Source organism: Epinephelus fuscoguttatus, linkage group LG5 (assembly GCF_011397635.1).
Source record: "Epinephelus fuscoguttatus linkage group LG5, E.fuscoguttatus.final_Chr_v1".
Classification (NCBI taxonomy): domain Eukaryota; kingdom Metazoa; phylum Chordata; class Actinopteri; order Perciformes; family Serranidae; genus Epinephelus; species Epinephelus fuscoguttatus.
In genome coordinates, this window is record NC_064756.1 from 24,716,591 (window position 1) to 24,737,576 (window position 20,986).

At 40.4% G+C, this 20,986-nt stretch overlaps 1 protein-coding gene across 1 annotated transcript in view; it reads left to right on the top strand.

Annotated features, from left to right (window-relative positions):
• The window catches only part of ppm1lb (protein phosphatase, Mg2+/Mn2+ dependent, 1Lb), a 61,135-nt gene extending 40,446 nt beyond the window's left edge, over positions 1-20,689 (top strand). The window contains exons 2-4 of the mRNA XM_049576714.1: positions 2,935-3,151; positions 15,120-15,281; positions 18,396-20,689. Of these exons, the coding sequence (XP_049432671.1) occupies positions 2,935-3,151; positions 15,120-15,281; positions 18,396-18,736 (720 nt within the window). The 3' untranslated portion in view covers positions 18,737-20,689. The remainder of the gene's footprint in view (positions 1-2,934; positions 3,152-15,119; positions 15,282-18,395) is intronic.
• Positions 20,690-20,986: the final 297 nt, after the last annotated feature.

Genomic DNA, 20,986 nt, shown 5'->3' on the forward strand with positions numbered 1-20,986 from the left:
CTTTGTTAAGGACTGACAGACTGACAATTAAACTGCTGGGTAATTGTCAGAGCAATAACCCAAGCAGACAAAAGTCTTCTTGTTCTTTTTATGACCTTTAAACCTAGTTTATGACTCCTGCTTTCTGCATGGTAACTGCAGGGTGAAGGTATGTCATCCGTGATTGTCTTCAGACAAGAGAAAGGAGTGTGTCAGAAAGATCCATTTTGGACTGAACATCAGCGTGCACCCAGAGAGAGGGGACTGTGGGAAATGGGAAAATTGGAAGCACTTTGGTTTCATTGGAGAAGAGAGAAGAGAGAAGAAGGAAAGCTTCAATAACACTGACAAGAAATAACAAGAGAGGAGTTGATGAGTTGTTTTCATGTGTAGAGAAGGAGCAGAGGAGGCAGGGTTATCTGAGTGCTTCAAAGTAATTTCCCAGAGCAGAGTGAGATATAGACGGAGAAAGAGAGGAAGGTATAGATAGGCAAGGGAGCTAAATGGGGACAGTGTGTGAGCACTTGAGACATAGGGTTCATCCATGGGTCTCTGTCATATGACCTCAATCATTATATTCCACAGCAGGAAATTGCAAACCTTTTCTCTCCTGCAGTCTCAACTGGCTCATTCTCTTTTCTTAATCCACTGCTTTTTAATTACTGCAGGCCAGTTAGACTCTTTTCAAGTAGAAACCATGATGTATGAAATATGAGCTGTATGAATGCAGCAGACCAGTGGCAAGTCAGCAGAATATTATCTGACATTTCTACTTGAAACTTTGTGAACTTCATGACCTTGGACCGGCGTGTCTTCCCAGTTTGGCGCTGAGCCAGACGAGGGAGGCATTATTTGCCCCGACACGCCGGTGGGGATGTATGAGAAAAGGTTTAGTTGGTGTTAGCCGTAGAGTAAAATGGATAGAGGTGAGGATACAATTTCTCTGGCTCAGCTCTATCCCACAGCGGGGTGTGAGTGTGAGCTTGTGTACATTTGATTGGCGATGCACTTTTTCTTTCTTTATCTCTGTTTATCGGTGATTCATCTGCTTTGGCAAGGCAGAGAGGACGAGCAGGTTACTGCCACTGTAGCCTGATGTGTATGCCACTGTGAGTGTATTAAATGTGATATATAACAGGGTCTTTGAGAAAAATCAACAAGCACTAGTTTACAATATTATGTACTAATACTGTTCCAATATAGTATTTTTTTTAAATATAATTCAAATTTTTATAGTTTTTTGTTAGGGTGGTACGTGAGGGTTCGACATGTCAAATGAGACATTCAATCCTGACTAAGAAAAATAATACAAACAGGATAATAGAGATCTGTACAAGAGGGGGGTACAGCACCAGTCTCAATCCACCAAAAAACAGTCAAAATAATAAAATGCGGTTCATCATTCAAGTCAACATAGATTCATAAGAGGCAATTTTTATCATGTAGCTGACCCATTCTTTTACTTCTGGGGGCTTCCTGAGTAGAGTTCTAGCAGCTGTAGTGACTCCTGCCATAACACCTGAGAATTCATCCCATGACACATTATGCACTTGTGATCTGTCCCCCAAAGTAAACAAAGTCTCGGAGACACTGGCAATGTCTTACCTAGCCATTTACTCATGTGTTTAAGAATTGTGCTCCAAAAGGGCCGAATAAGTGAACAACAATCCCAAATACAGTGTAAAAAAGTGCCAGTTTCTTCCTGGCATTTCCAATATAAATCCATCCAATATAGTATTTATGGTCTTTTTAAACTTTCTAAATGCCGTTTTAAGATAAGATGTCTCTGGCTCAGCTCTCTTACGCTCTTTTAATCAGGTTTTCATTGCATCTCTGTAGGCTTCACATTATTAGTTTACCAACCGCTAATCAATTGGCAACTATTTTGATAATCCATAAATAATTACGTCGGGTCCGTTTGTCCATCCCATTGTCCTTTGGGACAAACTGAAAGTGGCCGTAATGCTCTGCCTCTTCATTCTTAAGATAAAGGTGAATGCAGTATCTCAAATTTGGCACAAACGTCCACTTGGACTCGAGGATGAACTGTGACCTCACAAAACATGTTTTTGGCCATAACTCAAGAATTGATTGGCTAATCATGAAAAAAAAATTACAAAATGTGTAATAGGATAAAATAATAAAGTGATGATATTTTATATCCAAAATGTCAAAGGTCAACTTCACTGTGACATCATAATGTTCTGCAAAAACACTTTCACAACATCATATCTCAGGACCAGAAGGGGAGACATTTGGTCAGATAATGAATTTGGGTTGCCCAACTTGAAACTGTGTTGATTGTATGGATCTTCTGTGTTGTCAGGTTGAAGATGTGTGTGAAGCACCTGTGTTTTAGAATATGTAGCCTCTTTGCAGCAACATCCACATTTGAAGCATTGTCTACTGTCATGGCTACATAAGAGTCTGGACAGACATGGCTGTAAATTGCACCTTGACCGGTGGATGCAAACAACTGTGAGGCATTAATTCTAGTTTCACTGATGATTAGCATATCGATTTGTGAGTCTAAAAAATGAATGTTAAAATGTAAAAAACCGAATGTGGTATCTTGAAATTGCTATTTTTGTTTAAGTAACATTCCAAAAACCAAAAATATTTAGGTTACAGTTATATAAAACAGATATGAGCAGCAAAATTTTATGTGTGAGAAGCTAAAATCAAGAGATTGTTTGGCATTTTTGCATTTTTGTGAATGCATTAAACAACTATTCGATTGTTACAATGTTTGTTGCTTTTTTAATCAATGAATTGTCTCAGCCACCAACAGCGCTGCTTGAATGTGGTCAGTTTAAAAAGAAAAACCCTTATCAGTATGTAGGTGAGAATGTGTTTGCCTGAATAAGTACGTCTGATAGTGTTTTTGACCACATTAAGTTTTTATCTGCAGCCCCTCTAACTCGTCCTTTGTCTCCCTCTGCTCTCCATTATCAGGCTGCTGCTGACTTTGCCAAGGCCCACCTGCCTGAGGCGCTCCGCCAGCAGCTACTGACCTATGAACGGGAGCGAGAGCGCGACAGAGAAAAAGACAAGGAGAAAGATGAAAAAAAGGAGCGGGGTGGCCCATCCTATCCCTCCATCCTGGAGCAGCAGATCCTGAATTTGGACAGTGAAATGCTGGACAAGCTCTCTGCCACGTACAATGAAGCAGGTGTGTGTGTGTGTGTGTGTGTGTGTGTGTGTGTGTGTGTGTGTGTGTGTGTGTGTGTGTGTGTGTTTGTTTGTTATACACCACGACAGCCACAAAACAGTAAAACACGTACACATACTGTAACTGTATACATGACATATTCAAGTGTATCCATGCAAATGTGCGCAAGTTCCTTTGTGTATGACAGTTTGGGGATATTTTCCCTGCAGTGGTTTTGTTTGTCTGGATGCTTCGCTAGCTCTTTAATTAGCAGTGATATATATGTGCGCATACTGTACATCATCTTGAATGTGAGGCCACAATAGAAGGCAGAGGCCACATACAGTTAGAAATATAACCACCAGTGTTGCTCATTACTGGGGACACAATTAAAAAGCACCAGTAAGTCCAGGAAGATGTTTTTAAATGTCCCCCATAAAGCTGCACACATACAATTATTCCCTGCTCCACTGTTTCACTATTATTGTTGAATAGTGACTGTCAGCACCCCCAGCCCTTGCTTATTCAGCTGTTTAAATACAAGCTGATCTTCACAAGGCTTGTAGTAATTATCTCTGGAGAGAGGCGGGGAGGGAGCGGCGACACAAGAGGGAGAGTGATGGATGGAAGGAGGTAGGAGAGGGGTCAGAGGGAAAGAGGACATTTTGCTGGTGAGAGCTGTACGGTAGGAAGGGGGACGAGAGACCTGTGCGACAGGGAAAATGAAGGGAGGATGATAAAAGAGAAGTGCCGAGACAAAGCGCGAGGAAAGACAGGAAAGGGGCAAACAGATTGGGGAGCATTCAGAGGGTGAAGAGGATGAGAACATGGATACAAAGGGTGATGAAAAAGTCTGATCTGTATGAACCAAAACAAACCTTTGAGGAAGCAAACAGAGAACAAAAAGTCCCACAGTGCAGAGCAATGCAGAGACATATGGGCTTCATTCATAAACATATGTGCTCCAGATTCCATCCCAACTTTGTTTTCTAAGACAAAGGTAAAATATGTTTTTAATAGGTTTTGTAGACATCAGAGAGTTGGTAACACTAATGGGTGGAGCTGCAGAGTAATGAGTTTAATGTGGAGTTTCATCTACCTCTGTTAATTTAACATCTATACCAAAGGGAGAAATTAGAGGAGGTCAAGACCACCGATACTGGAGATGAGTCTTTTTTTCTACACCAGAAATATTATTGGCTTAGTTAAACATGCAGGGGTGGCGATTCAAATACAGATTAGAAAATGATTACATGGACTGTAGTGATGTGCTGCACCCTCAAATATTCTGGTTCCTGTGGGAAGATCATTTTTCCTCCTGGTGCTCCTGGTTAAGCCTTTTTTGCTTTGGGAGGTTCCCTAACAGAGTGAAATGACCCGGAAGTGGCAGCCGCGATAAGAGCTGGTCAGATTCTCCAAATGCCAAGCAAAAGCGCGTCAATGTTTTCCTGTCTTATCTCCTTTAGCATAGGGTACACTGGACCATCCTTTACAAAAGGGAAAGAGAAAATGCCATCACACAATTCATTACAGCAGCAAATTTTAAAGTGACACACCATAGAGTGGTGCAGGGATGAAGGTTATTTGTAGGCCGAACTGGAAAGTGGCATCACCCCAGTTCTCTTGTCAAAAAGCCAGTAGGATTTTTCCTTTGGCTTTTGAAACTCTGTGGCAAACAAAACTGTGATACTTACACATTTTGTCCAGCAAGATAATCTTGATAAATGAGCACCACTTTTATGATTCTTTCTCCAGAGGTAAAAAGCTAACATTAGGCTATAGACAAACTACACTACAGTCACATGACTTCATCGGGACCACCACAACTAGGCTGTAAAGTTGTGTTCAGTGTGATGACGCCCACTTGTTAGCAGCTGCCTTTTTTAAGACACATAAAAGCTTCTAAATTTACCTGCGGGGTATTTACTTACTTATGTTGTAGAACAAAGCGCCAAAGTCTCTTAAGTTTGTGCTAAACTCAAACCTTATTTCAGGCATCTAACCAAAAACCTTTTCAAAAACCGGGGGTTTGTTCGGGGTTTAAGGACTTATTCCTCCAGCACTATTCGACCATTTATGTTATACCTATCTTATATCTATCTTGCATAAATTTAAAGATTACTTTCATATAATCTCACTGGGATTCATGTTGATAAATATGAGTGGAAAGGAAGGTGAGCGTGAGCAACCGTTCTCAATATGACAACCATTTGGTTTTACTTTTGTTACTGTTACTCCTATTTTTCAGTTCCAACTTTGGGAATGAAGTTACATTTTTCACCAGGTTGGCCAAGTTTGTATAGCCTGCATGAAACAACACAGTAAGAACGCATCTATGTAAGATCATAAAACTTATAATAATAATCTTTATTTACAGAGCACTTTTTAGGATCCACATTACAAAGTGCTTCACAAGGGCAGTAAAATAAAACAGACAAGTCTGAAAATCATTAGGTTTTAACAGAAAACAGATTTTAAAAAGATAAAATGAAAACAATTTGGTCTATCTTCAGAACATCAACAGATCCACGTCATTTACTTCCACTGTTGCATTACATAATGTAATGTAAGTGTCCACAGGGGCATTTTTGGACGCAAGGGGTCACACCGCTTCCAGCATTTGACTCTTGATGGGCGTGCCACTGGGCTTGTTGTCTGTCTGCTTCCAGATATAAAATTAGACCAACATGGCAGCTTGTTTGGAAACTTTTTCTTATATTACGAAAGCACTTCACCAAAATGTGCTTCTGGAAACATTTGTTGCGAGAAATAAGCGAAGCAGTAGGTGAATCTGTCTTTATTTTAGATTGATGACACCTAGTTTAGAAGTATTTCAGTAGTCTCCAGAGGTGGTGAGTCACACTGGATGCCCCTCATTCACGTAATGTAGCCCAGATCCAAACTTATGCAAATGACGAAACACTGCCCCGTCGGTCAAAACAGCACTGAGCTACCAGAATGCATTGCATGGTTGCTTACAATCATGGGAGTGTAGAAATGATGGATCCTATGGACACGTACCACAGGTACAGTCTGACTCAAGTCTTTCTAAATTCTCCTTCACATCTTTAACAGACATCTTTGACTTCATGTTGTTTCCAGCCCACTCTCAGCTGAGAAATGGTGGCACAGTGAAAAGGTTTGGGTTTTATGGAGTGGCTAATGACAGAGATGAGTAGTGTTATTGTTCTGTAAAGGGAAATTCCAGTTTCAAGCAGTGTTGGTTTTGAAAATAAAAGTTTTACCCATGATATAACGTTAAACTTGCTAAGTTAATTGCTGAGATTCTTTGAACACAGCGATGCCACTAAAATGAAGCTAAATAGAGCGTCTGAACAGTGTGTGGCCTAAATGACAACCTGCACTAACAGCTGTAAGTAGGTGAGGGGGTCATTGGTATGAATGGGCCATTGGGAAGGCCTCACATGCTTTAGACAGTGATGAGTCAAATGATACACTGATGGTTAAAGAGAAGAATTAAAATTTCCAGCCCTGGAGCGCCCACTCTATAGGCGACGGCTGGTTATTATATTACAGAACAGTAGAGGTTGATGTGCTGCAGCTGCATTACATTTTTCTTACAATTCCCCGCTCTCAACCTCTTCTTCCTCTTTTATACTTTCTGATCTATGTCGGCTACAAAGAAAATCTCCCCTTCTGATCCCTCTGCCAACTTCTGTTCTTAAGCTACGTGACCTGTTGCATCCAGGCTCCAAAGATCTGTCCAAATCTTTTTTTTTATCCCACTATATCTCTATCATCCTTTATTTGGAGAGCACAGTAAAAAGGACTGACACGGCGCTTATAGATAAACTTTACAGTCAGGCTCCATTACAGTAAAAAATGCTCCTGTGTCGTCTAATCCAAGCATTAGACAGTCAGGGATTGAATTTGCTGCAGTATTTGTCCTATCTTTCTTGTCAGCGTCTCAGGGGGGGATCTGCTGATCAAGTAATTGTTGTGCATTCTTGTCTCTGTATCTGATTCAACAATCGCATCATTTAGGGTGCACAGCTCCCTGCTTTCTGCCGCAATCGGGGCCTAAATTAAGCTGGCAGGGGAGGAAGAGAGAGGGGAAAATAGAGAGACACGCTCTCAATTCAGCTCCCAGTCCCCAGGACAACAGCGTATCAGATTTATCCCCCTGTTCATTCATCCCTCTGTTGTTTATCAGCGAACAAAAGCGCTTGAAAGAAAGATAAGGGAGATGGGACTTTGATGGAATGGCCAGGAGCTTAGAGTCTATTATGGAAACAGTCTCCTTAATGCGCTGTGGTATTCTGTTGGTACTAACCTTTATGTAGCTGTGTGGCATGCTTCTCAGCACACATTTGCACCCACGCAAGCACACAGCAGTCTTGAGTAGTGCATTAGTCCATTAATCAGTAGTTATTGTTGCAAGCAGCAATGTAGAGACTAGACTGTAAATTCAGCCAAGTCATCTTGCATCGAGCGTCCTGTCTTAAAGGTCCAGTGTGCAGGATTTAGGGGCAGAAATGGAATATAACATTCATAACTATGTTTTCATTAGTTTGTAATCACCTGGAAATAAGAATTGTTCTGTTTTCGTTACCTTAGAATGAGCCATTTATACCTACATACAGAGTGGATCCTCTTCCATAGAGTGGGTCGTGTTGTTCTACAGTAGCCCAGAACAGACAAACCAAACACTGGCTCTAGATAAGGCTGTTCATGTTTTTGTGTCAACGATGGGAGAAGTGTCAGTTCAGGTTAGGAACGTTTAAGATTTGTGATTAGATCATGGAAATATGTGCAGGAATATTTTGGGGAAAACATTCTCACCATCTATCTTCTAGAAGAGAAAAAAATACCTTTAAATATACCTTAAAAAAGCAGGTATTAAAGTATCAATTTATCGATACATATCGATTCTGAATATTTAAAACGGTTTCAATAGTTTTTCAATAGTTTCAATAGTTCAATAGTTTCACTACAGCCATTCTGCTGTTCTCTGCTACTAGCTAAGAAAAAGAAAAGTGGTCGTCATGTCAATGCCTTGTTATTGTTATATTTCTCTAAAAACTTTAGATTGTATGCCCCTAATGTCAATTTTTTTTCCATAGTATCAAAAATGGTTTTGAATATCAATATTTTTGAAGGTATTGTATCAAAGTTAGACGTTCCAGTATCATGACAACACTTACTTTGTGTTTTACGGACAGATGATATAAAACAATGAATGTGTGGAGACTACGTGTTCACACACACATCCACGTGAACACACTCAGCATCATTTCAGTGTCAAACTCCCAGAAAGCAGAAGCTTTTAGAAATCAGATATCTGCAGGGAGGAAGGGAATACGTCTGCGTCAGTAATGCAGCACAAGGTATTCATATTACTGGTGCCAAACTGTTGATATTGTATTGCAATATAATTTATCTTTATACAGTATACCGCTATAAAAACTATATACTTCCTGTGTAGAAATCTTCAGACTTTCCTAAAGTGTCATCACAAACAATATGAATGTTCTCAAACTCTCTTCAGAATGCAGCTCAGTTTTGTTAAGCACCAGTCATTTAGATTTTGCTTCTCTAAGCTTTGCATTTATTTGCTTTTGTGATTATATTTAGCTGGATGTTGATGCAGTTGATAGCTCTTTTTTTCTGTGATTGCTGTGATGCTATCATTTCATCTTCCTGCTCTGGCTCCAGTGATGTTAATCTTTGTTATTTTCCTAAGTGAAGTGTGTGATTACTTTAAGAAAGCACTTTACATTCCATTCTCCTTCAACTAAATGTTTGGTCACACAAAGTATGTTTGCAGCAGTTTGTTCAAACTCCTCAGTGTTTACTCCTTTAGTTCACTCTGTTTGTCAAGTCGTCATTTCAACTGTAGTGGCATCAAATAGCAACGACAAAACTGGTCTTACAGCCCCAGTTATGTACACTGTAAATGTTCTTATACTGTTTTTTTCTTACTTTAATTGTTTATCACCCTAGTAACCATAGACAGGTCAGAACAATTTTCACCCAGTGTATCTGACTCATTTCACATCAGTTACAGCAAGATGATCAAAAAGTGACTCACACGTACCTGTGGAGCGAGAGGTGTAATTTCTGCAATTTTGTATGCAGAGTACTGAGAGCTTGTGACTCTACCAAGTCTTTTTAAACAAGATGAGATGAAACTCTACTTTGAGTCTGTTCTGTGTTTCTGCAATAGAGACAAACCAACTGTTTGTGGGTTTTTTAACCCAAAGTTGACTGCTTGCTGTCAGTGTTGATATTGTTAATTGAGACCGCTTGCTGTTGTTGTTGTGTGTGGCTTTGTGGTTCACTTGTTCAGCTGCGCATTCAAGAATAGTTCCAATGAGGTGTTTTGACAGCTGTTGTGTAGCCAGCTAAAAAATAAAGGATCGAAGATGGATCAAAGGTTTTAGCAGATAGCAATCAATAAAAAAAGGGCTTTGATGATACTGATACAGATCCATGCAGTACATACTGTATTTTGGGTTGTGCTTTACAGTGTAAAGCCTGATTTATCGTCCTGCAGCGTACCTATGACGTACCTACGTCACTGCTGTGACGCTGTCGTGAACCCTTTGAACTTCTCTGTCACTCCATTTCGTCGCGGTGCAAGTCACCGCCAGAGCGGTAGGGGGCTGCGTTCCTTTCCTGAGTGGTTATCGTGATCTCTAGTTGATTCTTTGTTTAGCTTCCGGCTTTTCCGGTCACAGTGAACAACGGCGACCAAGAGAGAGAGAGAATCTTGCTGGAGTTGGAGTTGTTGGATGTCGAAGAAAGTATGTTAATACTGCAACATCTACATCGCAACAGAAGATGTTTAAAGATGGCGGGGATGGCACAATCTGAAAATACGGAACCGGAAATGTGTTGCTACCAAGCAAACCAATCACAGCCCTCTCGGTCTGCGCTGGGTCTGCTTCGCCTCGACGTGTAGTTACATTTTTTGGGAGGTGAACGTCAGGCTACGCTGGGGGCTACAGCGAGCCTCCTGCGTAGCCATGTAACCTACAACGTAGGTACGTCGTTGATTTAATGCAGACCATAAATCAGGCTTAAGTGCCCAAATGCTGCAACCTTTGGCAAGACTGCATAAAAATGTGGACCCACAGATTGGCAACATGTAGAAGTGTGTATCTGCAGGACACAAAAAGACAAAATGTTTTTTGGAATCAAGTTAAATTAAAGAATAAGAAGACACAAAAAGATAATAATATCCCATTTAAGTTTCATTAATGTACAGTGGAGACAAAAGTGCACTGGGAAACGTGTAAGGTGGAGGTATTGTCCAATTCACCAGAATCGTAGGTTTCCGAGCTTATCGGTTGCTTTTATCGATGCCGGCATATTTTTCTGACGTCTTTACATAACAAAAACAATGATTTCAAACTCATGCATCTATACTGCAGGAAACTTGCAACAAGAAAGAGTCATAGTGGAGAGGAATAAACAGTCCAAAGCCTGGCTTCGTTTTAAGAGGAAATATGACAACAGTGCTGCTTGTAATGTCTGTAAAATGATTTTTGGAAGTAAGAGTGGAAACACCAGCAATATGCTGAAACATCTTTCCACACAACACGGGCTCACACTCCAGAAATTCCATGTTTTTGACACTACACACGAGTGACTGCTTCCCAGAAGAGCAGCAAATCAGTTACTGAGGGTAAATATCCTGTGGTATGATAACATTAGCACCAAGCAGGCAGGCTTAGCAGATTTTTTATGTGATTCAAAACATTCAAATGGAAAGGAGTGCTGTACAAATATTGTCTCATTTTATCCATTTTAGATAATGACACAGTTTCGACACAGTGTTCAGACTCAGAGGTAATAAAACAGTTGCGTTAATGCTAAAAACTTGTGTAGGCCTAATTTTTTCTGCACAGAAAACTCATCAGGAACCAATAAGGGAACTGATAAAGAATCAGACCTATAAACAGAATCAATAATGGCATTGGTATCAATAAAATCTCATCAGTCTCTGTCCCTAGAAACAGGTTTTACAGGCTCTGACATCTGAGATATGACAGTTATTGTTATATAACCACACAGCTCATCATCGCAGTGGTTTTTGACAGCCGACTTCAACATTTCCATCGCCTGAGTTTGCTGAACTCACCAAGGAGACTCTTTTAAAGCCGTTCTTGCTCGCTGCATGACTGCAGGACCGTCAGATAGGAAGGTTTCTCATTGTGATGAATTATCTACCATGTCAAGCAACCTTGGAGCCTTTGCAGGTTTGATGTTGGATTTAAAAGTGCTCCGACTGATCGCCGCATGAAAAACTCATTGATTTCATTCAAGATTTTTGTGTTTAAAGTTGTTAAAGTGTGTAAAGACTCCAGGCGCTAGTTTTCCTGCACCCTGTTGGTTGTGTGAAGAGGAAAGAGATAAAAGTTGTAAAGCAGAGTCGGCAGCATTTGTTAGAGTTGAAGACTACAAGTTTGAAAAAGATAAAAATCTCGGGGTGACGAGATAGGAAGGAGTGAGCTCACTACACCTCTGTAGCCTGTTTCTCATCTGTGCTTGAGGCTACATCAGCCACTGCTAGCATTACACACTAAGCATTGTGGGTAATGTAGGCACCAGGTTGTGACAAAGAAAAGGAATGTGTGGAATAAAACGAACAGTATTTCATACGGCATACAAACATAACAGTACACTGACTATCATTATAAACCACAGTCATGTTTTTCTAGAGTTTGTCTCTCTAAAGGTAAAAATTGTGATATTTGGTGAATCGATTTTGATCCTTTTTTAAAAAACTGTCCATCGGGACTCCCACAGTGTTAGAGGGAATAGGAGTACATTTCTAAATTGGTCGATTACTCTTTAAAACCACTTCCTAACCCACAAGGTTGCCATTACCACCTTGCATAATAAGAGGAGATACTCAGATCCATAAACCTGTCACATCATGGGCTGTTCCCAGATATGACCTGTATGCCACTGCGGTTTATGTTGGATAATTATCTACCATCTATTTTGTATCATAAGAATTATAAAAGGAAGAATAAACATCCTGGAGAAATAATTGCTTCACATGTACATAGGAGCCCAAAGAGGAATCTCACATACGGCTTCAAAAAGGCAGAGGCTGGCCCCCGAGGCAGCTAGTTATTTAGGAATGAATGGAGTAAAAACTATACATTATGAAAGCAGAGGGGTTTTTTAAGCTTCATAGTGGCATAGTATGCAAATTCAGAGTGCCGCACAGACTTTAGAAAGCAGTTTGAAATGCTTTATGCAGCGCACAACGCTAAAAATAGCTTTAAATGTTAACAGTGCAAGTCCAAGGAGGGCAGGTGAGAGAGGACAGCAGCTCTTTTGGGGAGGGGGGAATCATCATGTTGTGGGTGGACTAATGGGCAGGTAGTGTTTTTGTGTTTCGTTTGAGTTTGAAGGAGACAATGAGCTGGGGCGAGGGAGGGGTGGTTTCAGTCCTACCCTCTCATTTTTCACCGAAATGCCAAGCAGCTCAGTTAAGACCATAAATCCATGGGGTGTATTCTGCTGCTATATGGACACTTGTGCTCTCCAGAGTCGAACTCCGGGGGAGTGAATCAGTGCAATGATACAAATTGGAGTGGGAGACTAACGGGGGGCTGAGATGTTAATCTTATTGGAGTGTTGAAGGTGTGCCTGGCCAAGCTAAGCCAATAATTAGCAGCGTGAGCAGAGGGTGCATGCAGGTCATGGTGCCATTTTAATAGGGAATGCTGAACGTGTGCTTGGCATGGCTGGGCTAATTGGGGAAGGGTGTGCTAGCAAGGCACCTCAGTCCATTATCTCCATCGCCATGGGAACTAGATAAGGATAATTAGCTGGACAGCATGGCACAGTGCAGCGGCAGCTATAGGCACCAGCAGCAGGATTAGGGATGCATACGATGATGAAACTAATAGAAATGGATTTTTCACAAACAGCGTAAAAGACTTAGTAAGTCATTTACAATTAAGTGGCATCAATATTCACTTCATTCATATGAGCCTTGCTTCCAGCTTGTGCTTTTTCCTCATAGTTATTTTGTCAATTACTTTTTTCTTCTGTTTATCACTTTTTTCTCACCCTGAGCTATAAATGGGAGTAATAAAATCATTGTCCTGCTGAGAAGTAATCTCTTCTCTCGTTCTTTCCTCTCCTCTCCGAGCTCTCTCCACTCATCCTCAATTCATCTGCATCCACTGCTGCCTGTGTTACCACTCTCATGTGATTCCTCACGTACTGTGATGGCATCAGGTGTAGAACTGAATCAGAGGACCCTTCATGGGGGAAATAGATTTATTGTATTCAGAGACATACTGTAAGCTGTCAGTCAGGATCACACCCAGATGTGGAACTCCTCTCTGCCCGGGTGGTCCAGACTAGTAGGACCCCCTACTTTCTCCACTTTTTTTTTCTTCCTCCCTCCTTTGTTCCCCCCTCTCCCTCTCTGTCTCTCTCTGCAGTTTTGTCTTTTCTCTGTGTGAGCAGATGGCCAAACAGGCAGATCTGTTCTTTCTCTACAGGACTTTGGATCTCACACAATAGGCCTCAGATTCTGAGTCCAGACTCTGTTCTGCCTGGCCGGGAAGCTAAACAAAGAGAGGAAGGAGGAGAAGAAATGAAAGCGTTTCAGAGAGTGGTACAAGGGAGAAAAGTTACTTCAAAGAGTTTTTGCAATGTTTGCACATGATTCATGTGTTTCGCTTTAAAGCAGGAGGGAGGGAGGGAGAGAGGGAGGCAGCTTTTCTTCTTGGATTACTGAAGTTTTTAATTAAGGTTGCTATATTTAGGGTTGGGTGATATCAATACATACCGTGAGTTGATAAAAATTTGTCAGGCGGAACTTAATTTTTAAGCAGGACTGTTTTATGGCAGCATTGGATTATTTCAGCCACACTAGCACCAGAGTGTGGCTCTAGCGATGGCAGTGTCGCTCCGTCAGTGGTCCATTCCTGGACACCAGAGGATGAACCCTGATGACCAACTGATATCCTGACATTTCTTCTAGCGCCACCATGAGGTCGACATTTTATGTTCTGGGTGAAGTGTCTCTACAGCTGTTGGATGGACTGCCATGAAATCTGTCACACATTTACATCCCCTTCAGATTAAATCATATTAACTCAAATGATCTCCTGCCTTTTCATCTAGCGCCATCGTGAGGTCAATTTAAATTAGTTTATGACCAAATACCTGCAAGACAGAAGACTTAAGCTTCAGCTATACTCTGTTTAGCGCTAATTAGCAAATGTAAGCTGCTAACACACTAAAATAGATAGCTAAGATAGATAACATGATATCTGCTAAACATTAGCATGTTAGCATCGTTATCATGAGCTGTTAGCATGCTGGTGCTAGCAATTAGCCTCTCTCTGATCTACAGCCTGACATGGTCCTCGTATGGTCCCATTATCTGAGTTGGGAGGTTGTTCCTCTGACTTTGGTGTGTTCATGAGCTTTCATTCATAACCAGGAAACAACATGGACGCTACAAAGAAGATGTGTTGTACTTTATTGCTCAGAGCATTTAAACAACACATTGAGGCTTTACATTACAATGTGATGTCATCCCAGCTGCACCAGTACATCCCCTAACACTACTAAAACATTGTTTTACCCAACGTATGCTAATAAATAACTTTTCTAACTAATCTAGGTCACTCTACATGGACAGCATTGAACATTTACTTTCGTATGCCATGTTTTTGCAGAAATGACGTCAACTCAGCAACTCATGTACCAACATTTTCGCCAACTTAGAGTTAGTCTTGCTGTATGATATATGCAAAAATGTATTGTATGTAAATTGTCAGGAATTTGATAAGCTGCATGCCATAAACCGACAATCTTGTCTGTTTATTTTGTCCATGAATGGTTTCTATCAATGTACTAAATTACAGTATTACATGTAGCACACTCTAATTCTGTTCTCACGTACTTCCTTCTCCCCCAACCTTCTCCTTCTCCATCTTCCTCTGTTCCCGTCCTGCTCGCCTCTCTCCTCCATCTGTTTCAGGTACTACGTGTCTGGTGGCCCTGCTGTCCGACAAGGAGTTGACAGTGGCCAACGTCGGAGATTCACGTGGAGTTCTCTGCGATAAGGACGGCAACGCCATTCCCCTGTCGCATGACCACAAACCCTACCAGCTCAAAGAACGCAAGAGGATCAAAAAGGCTGGTGAGAAACCGGCTGCGGCCCAAACCAGTTGATGTTTTTCTCCTGAGCTGGAGAACAAGGCTTTAGTTACAACTAGAGGGGAACATCAAAACTCAGATTGTTGTCATGAAAGCATTAAAAGTGTTCTTATGATCAAAGCTGAGCACCATTATCCTTTTTTTCCACCTCTTGTGTCTGTGTGCTTGGGCTGACATCAAACCCCAGTGACTGATAACACAATCTGCCTCTGAAGCAGCATGTTATCGAATGCAGCCAGACAGTGCACAGTATTTAAGGTGTATTTGAAGGCATAATTCTCCCTCCTGCCCTATCTGCATACTCTCTGTGCTGAGGAGAGTTTGATGGCAGGTTGCCAGATTAGTCAGTCAGTGTGGTCACTGTCAGGATAGCCCGCCATCTCCATCTAATGGTCTGACTGGGTACTAAAAAACAGATTAGGTTTGCATTCATGTAACATGCTTGCAGTTATGATACAGCAGATGATTTCATACTGTTTTTACTTCAGTGAGGAGGGCATCTAGTTTTAATCACAGATATACAGAAACCACTAATGTACTAATAAGGGGCATATAATCAGATCATCTCTCTACCTGTGTATAGAAACTACAGTTCATCCTCTCTCATGAAGTACCATCATCTTGATACAGTGGTGTTTGTCTCTGTGACACGTTCTTGTAAAGACAGACACGCAGGAACAATTAATGATAGAAACTTTATACCTACACCACCGGCTCCACAGGTAGAGCTGATGATCTGATTAGAGTCTTGAAGCGTTTTGCTGCGTACATTTACATATTAATGAGGGAAACCTGATTTTCTTGACACTGCGGTAACTCCTAAATGCTAAATGAAGTGTCGTCTATGCACTGAAAGAATGATAAATGAGGACATCTTCATATGGAGCCACAGAAATCCCTTAAATTGGACGAACAACGTATCCTAAAAGTCCAGTGTGCAGAATTTAGGGGCATCTAGTAGCAGAAATGATGTGTAATATTCATGACTATGTTCCGTTCGTCTAGTTTTTTTTGTTTTTATTACCTTAGATGAGCAGTTGCATACAGAGCAGGTCCTCCTCCACAGAGTCTGCCATGTTGTTCTTCAGTAGCCCAGAACAGATAAACAAAACCCTGGCTCTAGATAGGGCCATTCGCATTTTCATGTTCTCAGCCACCATATGTCTGCCACATGCTAAGCATACAGTTTCAGTTTCAGTTCTGCAACCTCACTGCTAGATGCCACTAAATCCTTGTGCCTCTAAATGGACTTGTAGGAGCCAAAGAATACAGCACATTTTTAGCAAGCATTTTACATTGACTGTTTACTTGATGTTTCCTTAATGGTAGTTGATATTCTATTGTTCTTGTATCTTTCTTCATTTGTTGACTTTTACTACTTAAATTTTCTGTATGTTTTTTTATAGGTTATGAAGATTATCACTTGTATATAAGACTTGTTGACCAAATCTGAGGGAAGATCCTATATGTTTTTTTTATTCTATTTTACTATGATTTAATTTTCTTTTATTTTTATTTTATTTCATTTCATTTTATTTTTATTTATTTATTTTTATTTTAATGTGATTTATTTTATTTTATTTATTTATTTATTTATTTATTTATTTATTTATTTACTTGATAGAATGTACCGGTAAAGTAATTTATTTTCATTTTTTTATTACATTCTGCAGATCTTAAGATACATTGTTGATGTCATATTAAGATTTTTTTTTAAATCAGTTATTAGACATTAGTGATTTTTTTCAGTCTGTGGGTGTAGCACAAGAATGATGTTTGATTACGTTAGTTTGATGCCTGACAGTCCTCTGATTGACACGTTGCATTTTCAATAAACTTGGTGCCATGGACTGATTATGAGACACTGGGCCCCTGGGCACAGATATGCAAAAGGCACCACCACCTCTCCTACATAGGATCAAGAGAGACAGGCTATGTGGTGGTTTTGCCTCTGTTTTTTGTTGTTGTTTTTCATCTCTTTGTCATTGTTGGGCATCTTTTTGTGGTTTTGTGTCTCTTTGCGGTTCCTTTGCATCGCTTTGTGGTCCCTTTGTGTCTCTTCCTGATTGGTAGGTGTTAATTTGAGTGGCATTTTGCCAATGAAGGCCAGGAGAACTCCTGACACTTTTGGCGCCAGGGCCTGTGCCCAGTAGGCCCGTTCAGTAATCCATCTATGCTTGGTGCTGACTGTACAGGAATGAAAAGTAACTAAATAATGACATGAATTAATGTCAAATAAATGCAAGCTGTTGGTTAGGTGAAGACAAATAAACCCAGTCTAATGATAATGTGAGGACATTAATGTTTGCTAATTAATGCATTCATTCGTTCAACTGCTGCCCTCAGCAGCTAACTGCTTCAGTTAATAACTCAGTGACTCATGTCGCTCTTGATTGTAGTTGCAATTTGTACATTATGTTTCCCAACAATTACGTCAAAACACTTAACTCAAGAGGCAGTAGCTGCTGAAGTAGCTGCTATTGAGGATAGCAAGGTCATGTCCTCTGTGATCTCTGGGAGTTTGGAGATTTTAGCTAACTTAAGTGCAGTTTATAATAGAGAGGTACACATAATGGGATTATTTACAGCCTGAACTCTCAACCTCAGTATTTTTAAAATCCTGGCTGTGGCCTTGCTTGCTAGGAATTAGGGAGGCATCGTGACCTAGTATGGAAGTCTTCATCTTATCATTTCCAGTGCAATTCCCTGCTTGCAAATCTGTCGAAGCCAGTGAGGATACACAGCTGTACTCACAGGATGTGACATGAATTGAAATGTATCCAACATAAACAATTGCGTTCCACAAGCAGGAACGGTGAGCACTGAGTGAAAACATGTCAGTGGCACTGATCCATATTATTATTTGCACTTTGATGTGAACACAGCGGTCTCATAGTTGATGGAAATGGATGGACATTCTGCCAGATGCTTCAAAGGAACAAAAATAATCTTTTGTCTTGCAGTATAATGGCAGTAACGTGGAAAACATGTGTTTCTCTGCTTTTTCCTCTCACCTTTGTGTCCCTCCATCCTCCGCACATCCACCTCTCGCTCTTTGATTCATCACTTTCCAACCATTGCCCTTCTTCCTCCTCAGGTGGCTTCATCAGCTTCAATGGCTCGTGGCGCGTCCAGGGAATCTTGGCCATGTCCCGTTCCCTGGGCGATTACCCCCTGAAGAACCTCAACGTGGTCATTCCCGATCCAGACATCATGTCGTTCGACCTGAACAAGCTGCAGCCAGAGTTCATGATCCTGGCGTCGGACGGCCTGTGGGACACCTTCAGCAACGAGGAGGCGGTTCGCTTCATCAGGGAACGACTGGGTGAGCCTCATTTTGGCGCCAAGAGCATCGTCCTCCAGTCCTTCTACCGTGGTTGCCCTGACAACATCACCGTCATGGTGGTCAAGTTTAAAGGCAAGGCCAGCGAGCAATAGACCACCCATCCACAACACACAGTATCTATATAAGTAAGAGTAAGATAGGCTTAAGATGAAAGATTTAAAAACTGAGCCCGCAACTTTTTGAGCGAGAACTATTTCTATCACAGATATTTACAGACGTTAGTGCATCAAACCACGCCACGCCTCCCCCTCCTCTACTTTTACTGCTGTAAAAGTGACACTCGTAAGAAAACGTCTTTCATTTAGGCTTAGCCATTTTTGTTCTGATACCGTAATGCAAGCTGGGTCACTGTTATGCAAATAAACAGATTTAGCTTTGTGCAGCTATGGGTATGCCCATGTGTCTGCACCAATATTTGTGTGTGTGTGTGTGTGTGTGTGTGTGCGTGTGTGCGTGTGTGCGCGTGTGTGTGTGTTTCTTCCCACACGCGCGTGCGCGTGTGTGGGAAGAAACAGTGATAGATGTCACGTTAACCAATTCATTGTCTAGCCAATAATGAGAAATTTAAAATATACAAGCTAGCATGAAGTTTCACTTCCACATTATTTCAAAGGTGATGTCTATCACTCAGAGTCTATGTGACCACTAATTTTTATATTCTTAGTTTCCTAACTGTGTGTTTCCACAACATTTAATTGTACTGACGTCTACCGGGAGACTGCACTGAATTTATTTTTGTTTTATTTAGTCCTGGATCAAACACACATCACTGGTGCAAATATGAATTTATTCCCTTTACACATGAACAACACAAATGATAATGTGCATACGCCTGTTCAAATCTCATCACTCACATTGTACAGCAATAGAACCAACCACAGTGGTCACACCACACGTGCTGAACGTGGGAATTCTCGATGTAAGAATTTTGTCTTGAATTTTATACGTTTAGATGTTGAATGTCTTAGTTCACTTAAAATGATTGCTGTTAGTTTCTGTACTGATAAAGTCTCATTTCTCTTCTGATTCTCTGATTCTTTAGACTCTAATTTGATCCCCCTCTTTTCAGAATCCATGCAACTACTGATAATGTAATAACTGTTGGATAATGCAGCAGGTTGTCAAAGCAAATCTCACTTTAGATGGGTTTAAAATGTAAAACAACTGTTCAAAGCAATACCTTGTGGTGACAACGTAATATTTTACTGTCACTGGAGCTGCTAATTATTATTTTACAAGGTTTGTCACGTCAATTGAAAATAAAATAACTATTGATTTAAACTTGTATGGTAATAATTGAGTTATCATGTGAGATTTACAGCCCTTTTAGTAGGCTTCTTTTTTTTTACATATTGACACGCTATTCCTTTATCTGACTTTTCTTACATTATCATTTCATAAGTGTACATGAAATACACAGCACATGTACTGAAATCGACACCTTATTGTCACAGTGTCATCTGTTAATGCCTTGTCGTCTTCATCCTGATCACACATGACTTTTCCCTGAACTGTAACTGAAAATGTAACAAGCCTTTGAATGAAAACGAGTTATTGTTGCCTTATTTTTTTAACTGTTAATTTCCCGTTATGAAGTCTGCTGCCAAAACTACTTCTCGGGTGTTAATGTAACGCAGTCGATCATGCCATGCACACTGCACGACTTCGGTGTCACACCTTGTTAACTCACATGTAGAATATCATCGTCGTAAGAGATGTCTCCGAGAGACGTGGAATTGTAAGATGAATGTACATACTGTCCTCATGTTAGTATCAGCCCTCTACTGTTTATACAGCAATGAAGAAAGCAATGCGCCTGTTCCTGGATTGTTTAACTTCAGAGATATATATCAGATAAAACTGTTTGTGCTTTTTCTGTTCACATTCTTCCTTGATAATGTACCTTACAGAGTGTTTATGTGGCATTTGTACTTGTTTTTGTTGACTTTAATAAACTGTAAAAAAAAAAAAAAAAAATTAAATAAAAGAATTCTGAAATTTTAAAATGTAAATCAAAAAGGTAACATTAAAATGATAAATGATCATTTTCTTTGTGCTCGTGTTTTGTTTCTTTTTAGAAAATATAAATACGAAAGTAATACAGATAAAGCAGAGACAACAACACAGACATACAGAAAATGCTATGCCAGATAGATTACAGTTTATCCTAGGAAAAGGAGAAATGTCACTAGTGATAGTAAAAATAAGACAACTTGTTTTCCTGTATGCTTTGGAGATTTGCACTTTGGTTAAATCCAAACGGCACCATGAATATTAAACAAATGCTTCACCCCCCCAAATTAACATCTGTATATCAAATATTCCCTGTGTTGAATCTGTGA